A 15,797-nucleotide genomic window follows, 5' to 3' on the forward strand; every position below is an offset into this window, starting at 1 on the left:
AGGCAAGGAATGAAGATGATGATTTAGTGGTGGAAGGCAGTGCCTGAATCAATATGTTGTGCTCTGTCCCTGGCAATGTTCAAATCCAAGCTAAAGGCCCACTTTTTTGAAACTGCTTTCAACTCTTGACTCCCCCTCAGTGCTGTCAGATACCTATACCCACTATAACCTCCCCAACCCTGAAATGTCCTGTCTAAATTAGATTGTAAGCTCTTCTGAGCAGGGACTGTCTATTATTACATTACATTACATTACGGATTTCTATTCCGCCTGTGCCTTGCGGTTCTAGGCGGATTACAATATAGAAATTATCTGGGCAGTTCCAGTAGAATTATATTTCAGGATAAGGGTAAGTTACAGGAACAGTAAAGGATTATGATACTTCAATTTCACAGAAGATAATACATATCACAGAAGATAATACATATAATAGAAGATAATACATATCACAGAAGATAATACGTGTCAACTGAATCAAGTTAAATCGGGTGTAGTGTAAAAGAGTTACAGTACATTCTGGATCACAGACAAAGAGATACTATAGGTGGGTGTTTCCAGGCGTTGATTGGGGACTCATTGGGTGGTAGTTAGAGTGATGGGAGATATTTTTTGAACAGTAGTGTTTTTATTTCTTTACGGAACTCTTTTATGTCTGTTGTTTTGGTCAGAAGTTTTGAGATGTCAGAGTCGATTTTAGCTGCCTGTGTCCCCAGAAGGTTGTCGTAAAGTTTCTTAAGACGAGTACCGTTGGGAGGTGGGTAGGTGAAAAGGTTCTGTGTTCTCCTTCTTCTGGGTGAGAGGTAGTAGTGAAAACGGTTGTTTAGGTAACTGGGTGCCGTGCCGTGGGTTACTTTATATGTTAAAATGTACAGCACTGCGTATGCCGTTCAGCGCTATAGAAATAATAAATAGTAGTAGTAGTAGAGCTAAGGGACAGACAGGGGAAGAAAGGAAGAACTGAAGAGGTGGAAGAGAGGTGAGGGAGGGAAGAAAGGTAAACAAAGGAAGGAAGGTTAGAGATGAGGGAAGGGAAGTGGATTATCTTTGAGGGACAAGAAGTTTGTGAGAGCAGAGGGAAAACACTGAACATGTTGGGGAGGGATGTCTATGTTAGGAGGGAGCTGAGTTGACTAAGATATGGAAAGTCCTCACCTCTTAACTGGTAGTATAAATCTGGCTCAAATTAACAGTATGGTGCTCAATATTTAGTTAATTTGTACATGGCAAAAATTTGAAAAAGACTATCATCTATGGTGTTCATCTTCAAATCAGATGCTGCAAAATGCCTAAAATAATGCCCATCTGCTAAAAAAAAAGTCAAACTTCTGATTTTGGAAAGTGAAAATTTAGACATTTCACACTGCAGTTTATCCAAATAGCAAAGGGACATGTGGGTATGTTTTGGATGGGATTAGGGAGGACCAAAAGTAGGGCATTCAACAGCGATTTCTAAACAGGAAGAAACGTCCGTATCTGAAAAGAAGGGCTTTTTACCTAGACCAGTTTCAGTTGTGTCCAAGTTACAATAAGATGCTCTGTTTCAGCAGCTGACCACTGGAGGGATTAAGGAATGACCCTTCCTTAATCCCTCAGTGGTTTCTGTCTCTCTCCCTCTTCCCTGAATGTGAAACCAGAAAGGAAAACCAGGTTCTATGTCAGCTGCTGGTATAGTCATTCTGAACAAAGCAGCAAGCAGGACAGTAGTATATTTGCTAGTGCAGTAGACTATAAACCAAGGGATGCAGGTTCAAATCCTATTATAATTCTTTTTTTTTCCAGGGGCTCCTTCCAGGAACAGAGAAATGATTACTATACCTAAAGATATAGGTCACCCGCAAGCCTGAAGGCTATTGAAGTGGTATACATTCAGGCATTAGTTCCTTGATACTGAGCTGAGGTAGAAGGAAGAACCAAGGATGCCTGGGCCACCGAGGGCCAACAGAATCATGTTGGCTAATTCCTGATTGAGCTTGACAAGGCGTCTCGAAGATGAGAGGGATTGGAGGAAATGCATAAAAAACTTGTGTATCCAATCCAGAAGAAATGCATCAGGTTCCAGGTATTGGGGAGAATACTGCCTGGAGCATAATTGAAAAAAACTCCAAAAAACTAAACAAGCTGCAAAAGATACTAAATAGACACCACAAACAGCAGCAAAAACAAGGTCAAATAGACCTACAGAGTAACTCACTCTGTCCCAAGCACTGGACTACCAATCGCACTCTATCAGTAAAATATAATATAACTAGTGAAAGGGGGAATCCTCAGTGAGAAGGCACAGTGAAAGGAGAACAATCTCCAGGGCTCACATAATAAGGTGAAGGTCTAATAACCTCCACCTGCACATCATCATCAGATCCCTCCCGTGTGCAAAAACCCACCAAATAATAAGGTGAACAAACTCATAAATTATAAAAGTAAATCACATATACACAGTGCTGAGACAGAGCAAGATATTCTGAAGGTCCCCCAACTGACTCCCAGGAAAAAAATAATAAGGCAGACTTAACTTGCAAGCATGGTTCGAAAAGGACAATAGCAGGGCAACAAAGCCCACTGCAACATCAGATGAGTTCAAGTTCAGGTTCCACCAACCCGGTTTCGGAGACTCTGGGTCCCTTCCTCAGGAACCTGCAACTTTAAACAGACGACATTCATTCAGCCATGAACGGCCAACGGAGCAAGCAAGCCAGCCAGGAGAAAAAGGAGGAGCTCCTTTCTCCTGGCTGGCTTGCTTGCTCCGTTGGCCATTCATGGCTGAATGAATGTCGTCTGTTTAAAGCTGCAGGTTCCTGAGGAAGGGACCCAGAGTCTCCGAAACCGGGCTGGTAGAACCTGAACTTGAACTCATCTGATGTTGTAGTGGGCTTTGTCCTTTTCGGACCATGCTTGCAAGTTAAGTCTGCCTCATTATTTTTTTTCCTGGGAGTCAGCTGGGGGACCTTCAGAGTATCTTGCTCTGTCTCAGCACTGTGTATATGATATAATAAAAATCAGACAGATGCCAGCAGTAATCAAACAAAAACACTGTACTGTGTGTAGAAAGGATCACCAGACCCTACATGGTCCGTGTTTAGGCAATAAAATGCCTTCCTCAGGGGTCCTTAGCACAGTAGGCTAGAAATCAGGCAGCCAATGGCGTTATGGGGTACACTGTTGGACAAGCCTCTAACAGTGAGATATGTGCCAGAATGAAACTTAAAAAGCTCTCACTCTGAAGCTGGGAAAAATTTAAATGGGAGCTTGGTCATGGGACTAGGCAAAATTTAAGTGGGAGCTTGGTAATGGAGTAGACCAGGGCTGCCCAAGTCTGGTCCTCGAGATCTACTGGCAGGCCAGGTTTTCAGGATATTCACAATAAATATGCATGAGAGAGATTTACCTGCACTGCCTTCTTGGTATGCAAATCTCTCTCATGCATGTTCATTGTGGGTATCTGAAAACCTGGCCTGCCAGTAGATCTTGAGGACCAGACTTGGGCATCCCTGAAGTAGACTACGGACCCCTAAGGAAGGCATTTTATTGCCGAAACACAGACCATGTAGGGTCTGGTGATCCTTTCTACACACAGTACAGTGTTTTTGTTTGATTACTGTTGGTATCTGTCTGATTTTTATTATATGTGTTATTGACTTGCTTTGCTACACCAATAAACTTTGATATTTTAACTTCTGCAAGTCCAGAACCTGGATCCACTGTACTGGTACAAGGAACATCCAAATGTGCCCATAGTGCGCCTTTCATGCGCTGGTGGCACTGAGGCATAGAGTCTCGATGGAGTAACTATTTTTTTGTCAACTCTACCACTAGTGACTGGTATCCTATATAATAAAAGCTTACCGGCGCATGCGCTTTGAAAACAGCGTGATCCCTGCCGCTGTGGTGTGTGATCCTTGGCCGTGTTCCATTTTAGAACCCAGTGGCAGGGAACATTCTGGCCACTCCCCTCCTCTCGCCCTCACTCACCAACCGCTGGAGGAAGCCGGCCATATTCGGCGGCTTGAGGAGGCGGTGCGGAGTGGTGCTGGCGGTGGCTGCCGGGAGGAGGGCTTCGTGCAGCGTCGCTGGCGGCGGCTGCTGGGAGGAAGGCTTCATGCAGGTTAGACCGGTACCGAGGGAGTCAATACTGGGGTAAGCAGGTTTACATGTATCACCCAAATCCCTTCAGAACAGCACATCGAGCTGTACCCAGAAGGAAAGCACCGGTACCTCTGGCTTATCTGCCAGTACCATCGGTGCTGCAGCTTGCCCCAAAGAGGGTGCACACCTCGAGGTTGAAGCAAGCCGGAAGGTGGTCGTCGCTGCTTGGTCGGCATCAAGAGACTCGATGCAAAGTGATCTATGATGCTGATTGGGAAGCTGGAGGCTTCTGAACTGGTTTACCAGATGGAACAATGTCTCCCTGGTGTCGATGTTGATGTTTTCAACAATGAAGGTTTCTAATCGATGCCCATGCCGGTTCCGAACAATCTTTCCTGTTGAAGTTTCCGGCTGATTTATCGAACATTTCTGCAGGGCAGTACACTGGTCACAAGTTCCACCAGAAGTTCAGGGCAAAGGGACTTGAAGCACCAACTGTCGGGAACAGATGTTGACCTTGGGCACCTGCAAAACTTCTTTTTTTTTTTTTAAAGCCTATTAGCAGCCTGAAAAATGGTCAAAGACTGCATCAGCCAAATCGATGGCTGAGGAAAAATGAAGGTCTCGGTATGGATGACGTCACCCACATGTGAGAATATGCTGCCTGCTTGTCCTGTTTGCCTCAGCTCCAAAGGCAGCTGGATCTGGGAGAAGAAATCACTGCCTCAAAACAAAACTTCCAGCGCTGAATCTTCAGGTTGCCAGTCTGACCGGTATCTGACTGAGCCTCCAACCCACACATATGGGAAAGGGGAAGGTGAAACACAGCTGGCACCCTGTGAGATCCCACTGAGTCCCCTATGGATACCCAACAGCCTGTGCTCAAGTCCCTGCAAAACAGCAGGTGAGCAATGCTACAAGGGGTATGGACTCCGAGCTCCAAAAAAGCTTCTGCAGGCTGGCCAACAGGTACCACATGGGATTGGCCTGTCAGCTGCAGACTGTAGTTAGAGCTGTACCCTTGACTAGGGGGGGGTTCTTAGCACCAAAATGAAGTAAGACCTCAAAAAGACCAAAAAAAACCCCAACATAAATAAATAAGCAGAGCAGATAAGCGACTTCTTCTGGCTCACTTGCAGAAGGAAAAAAACTGAAGGGGGCAGCAGAGCCCTCTGGTGAAGTAGGAGGGATTCAAAAGCTGAAGTGGATTCCTTCTGCATGGCTCATGAGCACTGGGATATCACCTGTCTGTCCAGAATGACACAGCTATTGCACTAGAAAATATTTTTTTCTTGTCTCTTCTAGAAAGCTCTAGAATTTCATTATATGCAATGCTACTCAATTTGTGTGATATGAGACACCTTGTTGTTTTCAAAGAACACGGCTGATACAACCTTATGGCGAAATATGAAGTATACTGTATACTGCTTATATTATAGATAGATGGAAAAATTCTGTTTCACTTCTGTGAACTTACCAGTCTTCAAAAAGAGGCAATTACTGGAAACATTGAAAAAAATCAACTATTTGTTCTGCTAAAAAGGCAGGCAATAATTTTGGCCTTAAATTATGTACTCACAGTTATCAGCGATGCATGCATCAAGAGTTTTTGCAACCACAACAGCGAGCTTAGCACTTGAGTAACTCCTATGTGAATCCTCCACCAACTTTATAAGAATTTCAGCCATTGTATCAAGCCCACCGACAGAAACAAAATAATCCTGTGCATATGCTGCAAGAAAATAATTATTACTATACTCAAGTACCAAATGTTGCACCATGCACTCATTTTATGATATTACCTAGATCTGGAGAGCAAGCAGGCATCTATTTTTAGCCTATTATATAAAGACAAGTAGGTGTCTGTATGTCTTTATAAAACACTAGTGGTAAACCATCAAACATTGCAACTAGATTGAAGCCATGGACTTTATGCCTGCTCAGCAGCAGGACATAATGTTAGTATGTAAATGATATACTTACACATGTATTTTAGAAAGAACACATGTAAATCTCAACTTACTGCCAAAACTGCACAGAATGGGCCAGATTCTATTTATAGTGTTAAAAAATCAGCACGAGAAAAAAAAAAGATTTAGTGCTATTCTAAAACCCACGACTAAAATTTATGCACAACCATTTACACTGACTAAAACCTGGTGCAAATGTCTGTGCCTAAATTCAGCATGGATTGGGAGTATTCTCTAATAGTGCATGTAATTTTTAGGAATGCCCATTGTCTACCCATGACCACACCCCTTTTCGAGTCTGCATATTTGAATTTACACGCCCCACTTTATAGAATACTCTTAGAAAGTTGAACATGTCAATTATAATTAGTGCCAAATAGTATTGATAATTGCTTGTTAGTGGCCAATAATTGGCACCAATTGGCTCATTAAACAATTAAGTTGAACACGCAATTTGGCCATGGGTTACTTTAATCACCATATATAGAATCTGGAATAACATGCCTAAAAGCAAAGCTACTTACCTGTAGCAGGTATTGTTCGAGGACAGCAGGCAGATATTCTCACATATGGATGATGTCATCCACGGAGCCTGGTACGGACAGTTCAAAAGTATACTGTCACTTTGAAAATGAAAAAAATCTCGATCTGCCCATGCTGCATATGCATGAGTGCCTTCCCGCCTGTTACCATCAGTTACAAAACTAAGAAGTCAAACAGGGGAGGTGGGTGGGTTGTGGGTTTTTTTGGGTGGGTTGTGGGTTTTACTCTCTGGAAGCTTCAGTCCATTAAAGCATATTTTGATGCTTCATCATTCAGAATTCTGGTTCAGTCCCTTATTACTGAGCCAACTTGAATATTGTAATATAGCCTACCTGGCAATTTCCCAGAAGAACTTCCAACGATTACAACTGGTACAAAATGCGGCAATCAGGCTGATTTTGGGTCTGAAGAAATTCAACCATATAATCCCTTCCTACTGACTCCTGCATTGGCTGCCGATGGAGGCACATGTGAAGTTTAAATTTGGATGTTTCTGCTTCAAGGTACTTTTCGGCCTAGCCCCTAGATATATAACTGACCTTTTCTCTTTCTCAACCAATCAACTTAAGAGAAGCTCAAACTTGAATTTTGTTTCTCCACCGGTTAAAGGATGTAAATTTAAAAGACACCATCAACATCTCTTCTCTTATCAGGCTGCATTATGGGGTAAAGACCTGAAACGATTATTCATGCTTGCGAATACTTATGGGGAATTTAGATAACACCTAAAAACATATTTGTTCCTAAAGTACTTAGGCAGCTACACTGAACAATCTCTCCCCCTAATAATGAACCACTAAATCTTAACTCTGTTAGTACTACTCAATCTATAACTTTTAATCATTGTAAACCGCATAGAACTTCACGGTCCTGCGGTATATAAACTATTATTATTATTATGTTGTGAAAATATCTGCCTGCTGTCCTCTGATAACACCTGCTAGAGGTAACTTCACTTTATTCAAAAACAAGCAGGCACCATATTTTCATATGAGACTCCCTAGCTGTCAGGCTCATGCCTCTGAGAAGAGGGTTTTTAATAATTACCATAAGCATGATGAAAACAGGGTTGGAGGGAAGCTAGCTTTTAAGTGGAAAATAAATTATGTAGAACTTTTTGACTTAACCAACTATCTGGAATGAATGTCCAGGCCAGGTGTCAGCAACCTTTTGCTGCAATAGGCAGAGAACGGGTTTTGCGATTTTTAATGTGATATGGGTATATATGCATTTAACACAAAAACAAACTTTCAAGTACTTGCAGAAAATAAAGAAAAACAATTTAATGATACTTTTGACACTGTATTTCCGCAGAGTTGTTTCATGTTCAGTAAGTAGCTGGAAGTCTTCAATTTTAAACAGGATTCCAAGTTACATCATTAAGCTAACTTCTTAGCTTGCTTTTGATAACATAGTAGATGATGGCAGATAAAGACTCAAATGGTCCATCCAGTCTGCCCAACCTGATTCAATTTAAATTTTTTAAATTTTTTCTTCTTAGCTATTTCTGGGCAAGAATCCAAAGCTCTACCCGATACTGTGCTTGGGTTCCAACTGCCAAAATCTCTGTTAAAACCTACTCCAGCCCATCTAAACCCTCCCAGCCATTGAAGCCCTCTCCAGCCCATCCTCCCCCAAACGGCCATATACAGGCACAGACTGTGCAAGTCTGCCCAGTACTGGCCTTAGTTCAATATTTAAATTTATTTTCTGAGTCTAGATCCTCTGTGTTCATTCCATGCTTCTTTGAACTCAGTCACCGTTTTCCTTTCCACCACCTCTCTCGGGAGCGCATTCCAGGCATCCATCACCCTCTCCGTAAAGTAGAACTTCCTAACATTGCTCTTGATATCAATCATGTTGGAGAACGTCTGCGCATAAGTGGACCCCAAAATTGTCAAAATTTCAAATGTTATTATTTTAAATTAACAATAATAGTGTGGTAGGCTGATCCACAATTTAAAAATCAGTTGGTCCTCCTTTTGACAGTTGGAAAGTTTTTGTCCATTTTTGATTCATGGCTAAAATCCTTTTCTTTTTCTAGATTTTTCCAGTTCCGTTTGTAAAGATGTAAATTTTGAAGACCACACATCTTTGCTTTTCAAGTCTGTTAGTTGTAGTTCATACTGAGTGCTTTTAACTTTTGGAAACGGCAAAAATTTTATTTGATTGACATTTGCCACAAGTGGTTTTGTCAAGAATGAAAGAATGGACTCTTCATTTCTTGAAGCAGCCAGTAAATGAATCATGCATTTTTACAATAGTTGCCAGAAAGAACTTGACATCAATGATACTTCCAGCAGTTTCCAGATGTTTTTTTTTAAAGTTTCAGAATGAAACAGATTTCCACTTTTCAGATCTGCAAACAAAAGTAGTTTTTCATTCGAAGGAAAGGATGATTTCCAGAAGTGTATTTGCAATGTTACCTCTACCTTGTTTGTAGCTCTCACCACTCTCATCCCTCCTGCAACATATTTCCTTCCCCCCCTCCAACCCCAACCCACTCACAAATACGAGTATTATATTCTTTCTTGCTTCAATTAGTCAGTGGCAATTCCTACAGCTGCCTGTTACTAACCGGGAAGCTTCTCCTCTGTCACATGCCGCCCGGGCAGAAACAGGAAGTTCTGACAAAGGGTAGGACGTGGCAAAAGGAGAGGCTTCTGGGTTGGTGGAAGCTGTATGAATCGTTGCTGCTAACCCATCGAAGCATGAGTAATGTGGGAAATATAGCGACCACAGGAGCTCAATGCAGGAGGTAAAATAATTGGCAGGGGCGATGGCTCCACGAATGAGTTGAAAGTGTCTGTTCTGAGAAGAGCTATAGTCACATTGTCAAAGAGCTGCATGTGGCTTGCGAGCTGCGGGTTGCTGACCTCTGGTCCAGACAATAGTGGGACGTGAAGGTATACATTGAGGACCATGTGGTTGTTTTACAGAAGTCCCTTCAATGGGAGTGGAACATAGATGGGCTACTGAAATTGCCATTGATTGAACTTTATGTGCTGTATCGCAGCCTTTAAGCATCAGCCCAGTCTAACCACAGCAAAAGGAGATACAGTCCGCCAACCTTGTGGAGATGATTCTCTTGAAGACAGGAGCTCCTAGTCTGTTAGGACGAAATGACAGGAACAGTTGAGTTGAAGTCCTATGAAGTTTGGTGCAATCTAAGTAATAGGCAAGAGCACAGTTACAGTCCAATGTGTAGAGTGAAGTTTCACTAATGTGAGAATGTGGTTTTGGAAAAAAGACAGGAAGAACTATAGATTGATTTAGATGAAATTCTGAGATCTTTGGGAGGCATTTCAGATGAGTTTGAAGAACTACCTTGTCAAGGTAGAATCTTGTATAAGGTAGACCTGACACAAGTGCTTAAAGTTCACTGACTCAACGTGCAAACATGATAGCTACAAGGAATATCACTTTCCAAGTTAGATGTTTTAGAGATGATTAATAATAATAATTTATTGTTTATATACCACCAAAGCCAAAGTAGTTTGAGGCAGTTTACAATAAGAAGAGCTGGACATTCAGCGAAAAGAACAATGAAGTCTTTGAGTACATGAATAATTGTGGGGAGGAGGGGAGACAGAGTAAAGTCACATTGAAGAGGCGGTTTACAATAAGAAGTAGGTTGAGGCGGTTTACAATAAGAAGGGCTGGAAATTCAGCGGGAGAAGCAGTGAAGTCTTTGAGTACATGAAAATTGGTAGGGAGAAGGGAGGCAGAGTAAGGTCACATTGTGGGGAATCTAGTACAAGTAAGTGGGATGCAGGGAAAGGCTTTAGGCATTCTTGGTCACAAATTGGTTAAATAGGTTGGTTTTAACTAGTTTTCTGAAGCTGAGGTAGGATGAGGAGTGCTTGATGATGATGCTTAGCCAGTCGATCTGTTGACTTGCTTGGAAGGCAAGAGTTCTATCAAGGAATCTTTTGTATCGGCAGGTTTTTATTGTAGGGTGGCTAAACATACATATTCTGCATGTAGGCCTGGTGGAGCAATCTAGTTTAAAGTGGGAGACCAGGTATAGAGGGGCCAGACTGATAATGGATTTGAAACAAAGGCAGGCGAATTTGAACAATACTCTTGCCTCCAAGGGCAGCCAGTGGAGTTTTTGATAGTAGGAGGTTATGTGATCCCATTTCTTTATGCCGAAAATCAATTGCACAGCTGAGTTTTGTATGACTCGGAGTCTTTGAATGGTTTTCTTGAGAGACCCTAGATAAATGATATTACAATAGTCGAGTAAGTTTAAAATGGAGGATTGCACCAGTAAGCGGAATGATGTGTCGAAGTACTTTCTGATGGTTCTTAGTTTCCATAGTGTTGAGAATCCTTTTTTGATCTGTATCTCTAAGTGCATATCTAGAGTGAGATAGCGGTCCAGTGTCACTCCCAGGATTTTTATGGAATCGACAATAGGGAAGTTCTGTCCATTCAGGGCTATTGTAGTATCTTTGATTTTATCATTTGAGGTTGCTAGGAAGAATTTGTTTTTTTCAGAGTTGAGTTTCAGTTTGAACTCTGTCATCCATGTTTCGATTTGTTTTAAAGTTAGAGCTAGATGATTCTTCATCTCAGGAGTCAGGCTTGTTAGGGGCAGGACTATGCTGATGTCATCGGCGTAGAAGTAAAATTTGATTTTTAATTTTTGCAGTAGATTCGTCAATGGGGCTAGGTAAATGTTGAACAGAATGGGGGATAGGGGGGAACCCTGTGGGACTCCGCATGGGTTTACCCAGCTGGAGAATTGGATATTGTCGCTATAGACTCGGTACGATCGTTTAGTCAAGAAGCCTTGGAACTATTTTAGTACATTGCCTGAGAGATTTCAATGTCCACTGAGAAATTCGAAGCTATGATGGTGGATTTGTATGAGTCTTTTACAATGACGGCTAATCCTCCCCCTCTTCCCCTGCTTCTGGGTAGAGAAGTGATTTTGAACCCAGGTGGTAGGCACTCGTGTATAATGAAGTCATTGTCAGAGATCAGCCATGTTTCCGTTAAAAGGACAAAGTCAGGGTTGGTCTCCACGAGCCAGTCTTTGACCAGTTGTGACTTATTCCTAATAGATCTGATGTTAAGGTAAAAACCTTGGATCCTTTGAAAGTGGGGGGAGTCAGTTGTTGCTGAGAAAGATACTTTGCTCAGCTTCCGCTGGTATTTACGGTGAGGTCTGTTAGGTTTACGTGAGGGGGGGTCCTTATCGGAACAGTATGAATCGGGGGGCAGGTCTCTGGGGTTCTAAGTTGGTGTGACGGGGTCTAGAGAGGATTGGGATTGGTGGGGAGTAAAGGGAATCAGCTGACCTGTATTTGTAGCAGGACCAGTAAAACATGAGAAATAGTATTAAATGAAGTAGTTTTTAGACCAGAGTCAGAGAGATGGACTGATAGAAGATGACAGGAAGTCTAGGACTGATGGAAGACGACAGGAGATTGAATCCAGTAATTTATTATTGCACCAGACTGTGAAATGAGTCCATTTGAAACAACAGCAGCACTGAGTAGATGGCTTTCCAGAGGCTTCACTGATGGCTGACACTGGTGTGGATATTGATAACAGCCAAACAAACAATGGAGATATCCCATAAAAACAGGTGACCTGGTATAAACATATTATGCGGCTCTCTTTTATTCAATCAATGAATCTTCAATCAATGACTTGAAATGTACATGTTTTGGCCACACCAGCATGCATCAGGAGTCTTCTGTGTTGTGGATACAGCGTTAGCATAAATCACTCATGGACTTGAACCACTATGTGCAGTTAATGTGATGCTTTGATAAAATGGTCCAAATTCAAAAACCCTTTTGCAATTATGAATGTGTGCGCTAGATATGGTGTATTTAGATTTTAGCAAAGCCTTTGACAGTGTTCCACACAGGAGTCTAATAAGGCATCTAGTAAATAAACTGAGTGACCCAAAGTGATGGGCTGGGTCAGAAACTGGTTGAGTGGAAGGCGACAGAGGGTAGTGGTCAATAGAGATCACTCTGAGGAAAAGTGTTACTAGTGGTGTGCCTCAAGGTTCTGTTCTTGGGCCTGTTCTTTTTAACATTTATATAAGCAATAATGCTGAAGGGCTGTCAGGTAAGATTTGCCTCTCTATGAATGATACCAAAATCTGCAATAGAGTAGATGCCCCAGATGGTGTGAATAACATGAAAAAAGACCTAGCGAAACTTAAAGAATGTTCTGAAATTTGGCAGCTAAAATTTAATGCTAAGAAATGCAAGGTCATGCATTTGGGCTGCAAAAACCTGAGGGAACGGTACAATTTAGGGGGTGAAAAACTTATGTGCATGACAGAAGAGTGGGTCTTGGGTGGGATTGTATATGATGATCTTATGATGGCCAAACAGGTTGAAAAGGTGATGGTAAAAGCTAGAAGGATGCTAGGGTGCATAGGGAAAGGTATGGCCAGTAGGAAAAAGGAGGTATTGATACCCCTGTATAAGACTCTGATGAGATTGCATTAAGAATTCTGAAAACCACACCTTCAAAAAGGTTTTAAAAGAATAGAGTCGATCCAGAGGAAGGCTACTAAAATGGTGTGTGGCCTTCATCATAAGGCATATGGGGACAGGGGAGAGGTGGGATATGATAGAGACATTTAAATACCTATGTGGCATAAATGCGAAAGTCGAGCCTTTCATTAGAAAGGAAGTTCTTAAATGAGAAAGCATAGGATGACGTTAAGAGGTGATAGGCTCAGCAGTAATCTAAGGAAATACTTTTTTTACATAAGCATAGAAACATAGAAAAAGACGGCAGAAAAGGGCCATAGCCCATCAAGTCTGCCCACTCTAATGACCCACCCCCCCTGTCCACTCTAATGACCCACCCCCCTGCCCACTCTAGTGTCCCCCCCCCTGGCTTTACCCTCCTAGAGATCCCACGTGTACATCCCATTTACTTTGGAAATCTAGCTCGCTGCTGGCCTCAATCACCTGTAGTGGAAGTTCATTCCAATGATCGACCACCCTTTCGGTGAAGAAATACTTTCTGGAGTCTGCATGAAATTTCTCTCCCTTAATTTTCAGCGGATGCCCTCTTGTGGCCGAGGGTCCTTTAAGGAAGAAAATATCATCTTCCACCTCGATACAGCCCGTGATATATTTATACGTCTCGATCATGTCTCCTCTCTCTCTTCGTTTCTCGAGTGAATACAGCTGCAATCTATTCAGCCTTTCTTCATACGGGAGATCCTTGAGCCCCGTTACCATTCTGGTGATAGATGCGTGGAACAGTCTCTCGGAAGAGGCGGTGGAGACAAAGACTGTGTCTGAATTCAAAAAAGCATGTGATAGACACATGGGAAAACTGGTGAAATTCCATGACTTCTTTTGGAAGGAATTTAGGATGGTGCAGAGAACCACCTTGTCATAATGAAATACTGTGTACGGTGGGTTAGAAACCAACGCTTGAAGTTCACTCGACGGGCAGAAGTGACAGAAATCAAGAAGACCACTTTCCAAGTGACAAACCTAAGATGAGTAGATGCCAATGGTTCAAATGGTGGTTTCAACAAACTGGCTAGGATTACATTAAGATCTCAGACAACTGGAGGCAGCTTGAGCGGAGGTTTGGAGTTGAAAAGTTCTTTCATAAACCTAGAAACAAGAGGATGAGTGCCAGAGGTTTATTATTAACAAGAACATGGAAAGCACTAATAGCACTGAGGTGAACTCTGAATGAAGTAGTTTTCAGTCCAGAATTGGATAAATGAAGAAGATAATCCAACACCGAAGGAAGAGAAGAGGAGGAAGCATCTTGGTGATGGAGAGTACATCACAAATTGAAGCATGTCCACATTTGTTGATAGCATTGCTGAGTAGAAGGTTTTCTGGAAGCAGCTATAATGGCTTGTACTGAGTCAGAAAGATTAAAATCTGTTGAAGTCAGACCAAGAGGTACCAAGCTGTCAGGTACAGAGATTCTAGACTGGGATGTATAAAACATCCTTGATTCTGAGTGAGCAGAGATGAAAAAATTTGTAAAGGATTCGATCCTTGGCACTCAGCTGAAGTAGAAGTGAAAACCAAGGTTGTCTGGGCCACCAAGGAGCTATTAGGATCATGGTGGCCAATTCACGCTTGAGCTTGACTAAAGTCTTGAGAAAGAGAGAGATTGGTGGAAATGCAAAGAGGAACTTGTTCGGCCAATCCAGAAGAAAGGCATCTGCTCTGAGATGACGAAGAGAGTAACATGAGCTGTGGATGCCATGTGACCTATGAGTCATATCATCTGTCTTACAGAGATGGTTTACAGAGTGAATGAGAAAGAAACACCCGTAGACGAATGGTATCAAGTAGAGCACCTATGAATTGCAGTAGTTGAGAGGGTTGAAGCTGTGACTTTAAACCCTAGCTGAAGAAAAGTTATCGTCAACTGTGTTGCCGAGTATACTACTTGAAGATATATCAGACAATCATCCAGATATGGAAACACTTGAAACCCATGAGTACATAGGGTTGCTGCCATGACCACTAGACACTTGGTGAATACTCTTAGAGAATAAGCTAGGCCAAATGGCAGAACTTTGTACTGGAAGTGTTGATGAGCTATCCGAAAACACAGAAATTTTCTGTGATCGGGAGGTATGGAAAAGTGTGTGTGTGTATAGGCCTATTTGAGGTCTAGAGTGCACAGCCAATCAATTCATTCTAGAAGAGGGTAGAGTGTCCCTAAAGATAGCATGCAAAATTTCTCTTTGACTAGATATTTGTTTAAGTCTCAGCATTCCATATGCTTGTGACTAGTGCCTTAGCACTAGGTCAGGCTATGTAAAAAGACACGAGCCCGAGTGGAAGTTTTAAAATGAACTGTTTGTTTTTGCTAATACTGATAAGTTGACGGAGAAAAGACTTAACGGCTTTGTGAAGCCAACACTGTTTTCAAGCACATACCTATTTGGGAAGGTGTGATTTTGTGTTTGTGTTTTCTGCATCTTTGCTACAAACTAAAGCTATGCAGGTTACTGACTGAACTGCTAAAAGCTAAAAGACTGTTTGAATGTTTTGCTTTATCTGTATTTGCTGAAGGACCTGTATTCTTTTCTGGGAGGATTCTGACATCTATAGTTTTCTTTTTGACTTTGTTTTGTTTTCATGAACTGTTCATTACTGCAAGCAAGCTGAATATTTTTGATTTTGAAGCAAATAAATTTGGTCCTTATCAAACTAAGCAAAGACTCTGGTT

The 15,797-nt window shown here is 42.0% G+C and overlaps 1 protein-coding gene across 1 annotated transcript in view; it reads right to left on the bottom strand.

The window, feature by feature from the left end:
- TERB1 (telomere repeat binding bouquet formation protein 1) overlaps positions 1 to 15,797 on the bottom strand; it is a 239,052-nt gene that overhangs the window by 188,488 nt on the left and 34,767 nt on the right. The window contains exon 7 of the mRNA XM_033941426.1: positions 5,660 to 5,812. Coding sequence (XP_033797317.1) covers positions 5,660 to 5,812 — 153 coding nt within the window. The remainder of the gene's footprint in view (positions 1 to 5,659; positions 5,813 to 15,797) is intronic.

This window comes from Geotrypetes seraphini, chromosome 4 (genome assembly GCF_902459505.1).
Source record: "Geotrypetes seraphini chromosome 4, aGeoSer1.1, whole genome shotgun sequence".
Lineage (NCBI taxonomy): Eukaryota > Metazoa > Chordata > Amphibia > Gymnophiona > Dermophiidae > Geotrypetes > Geotrypetes seraphini.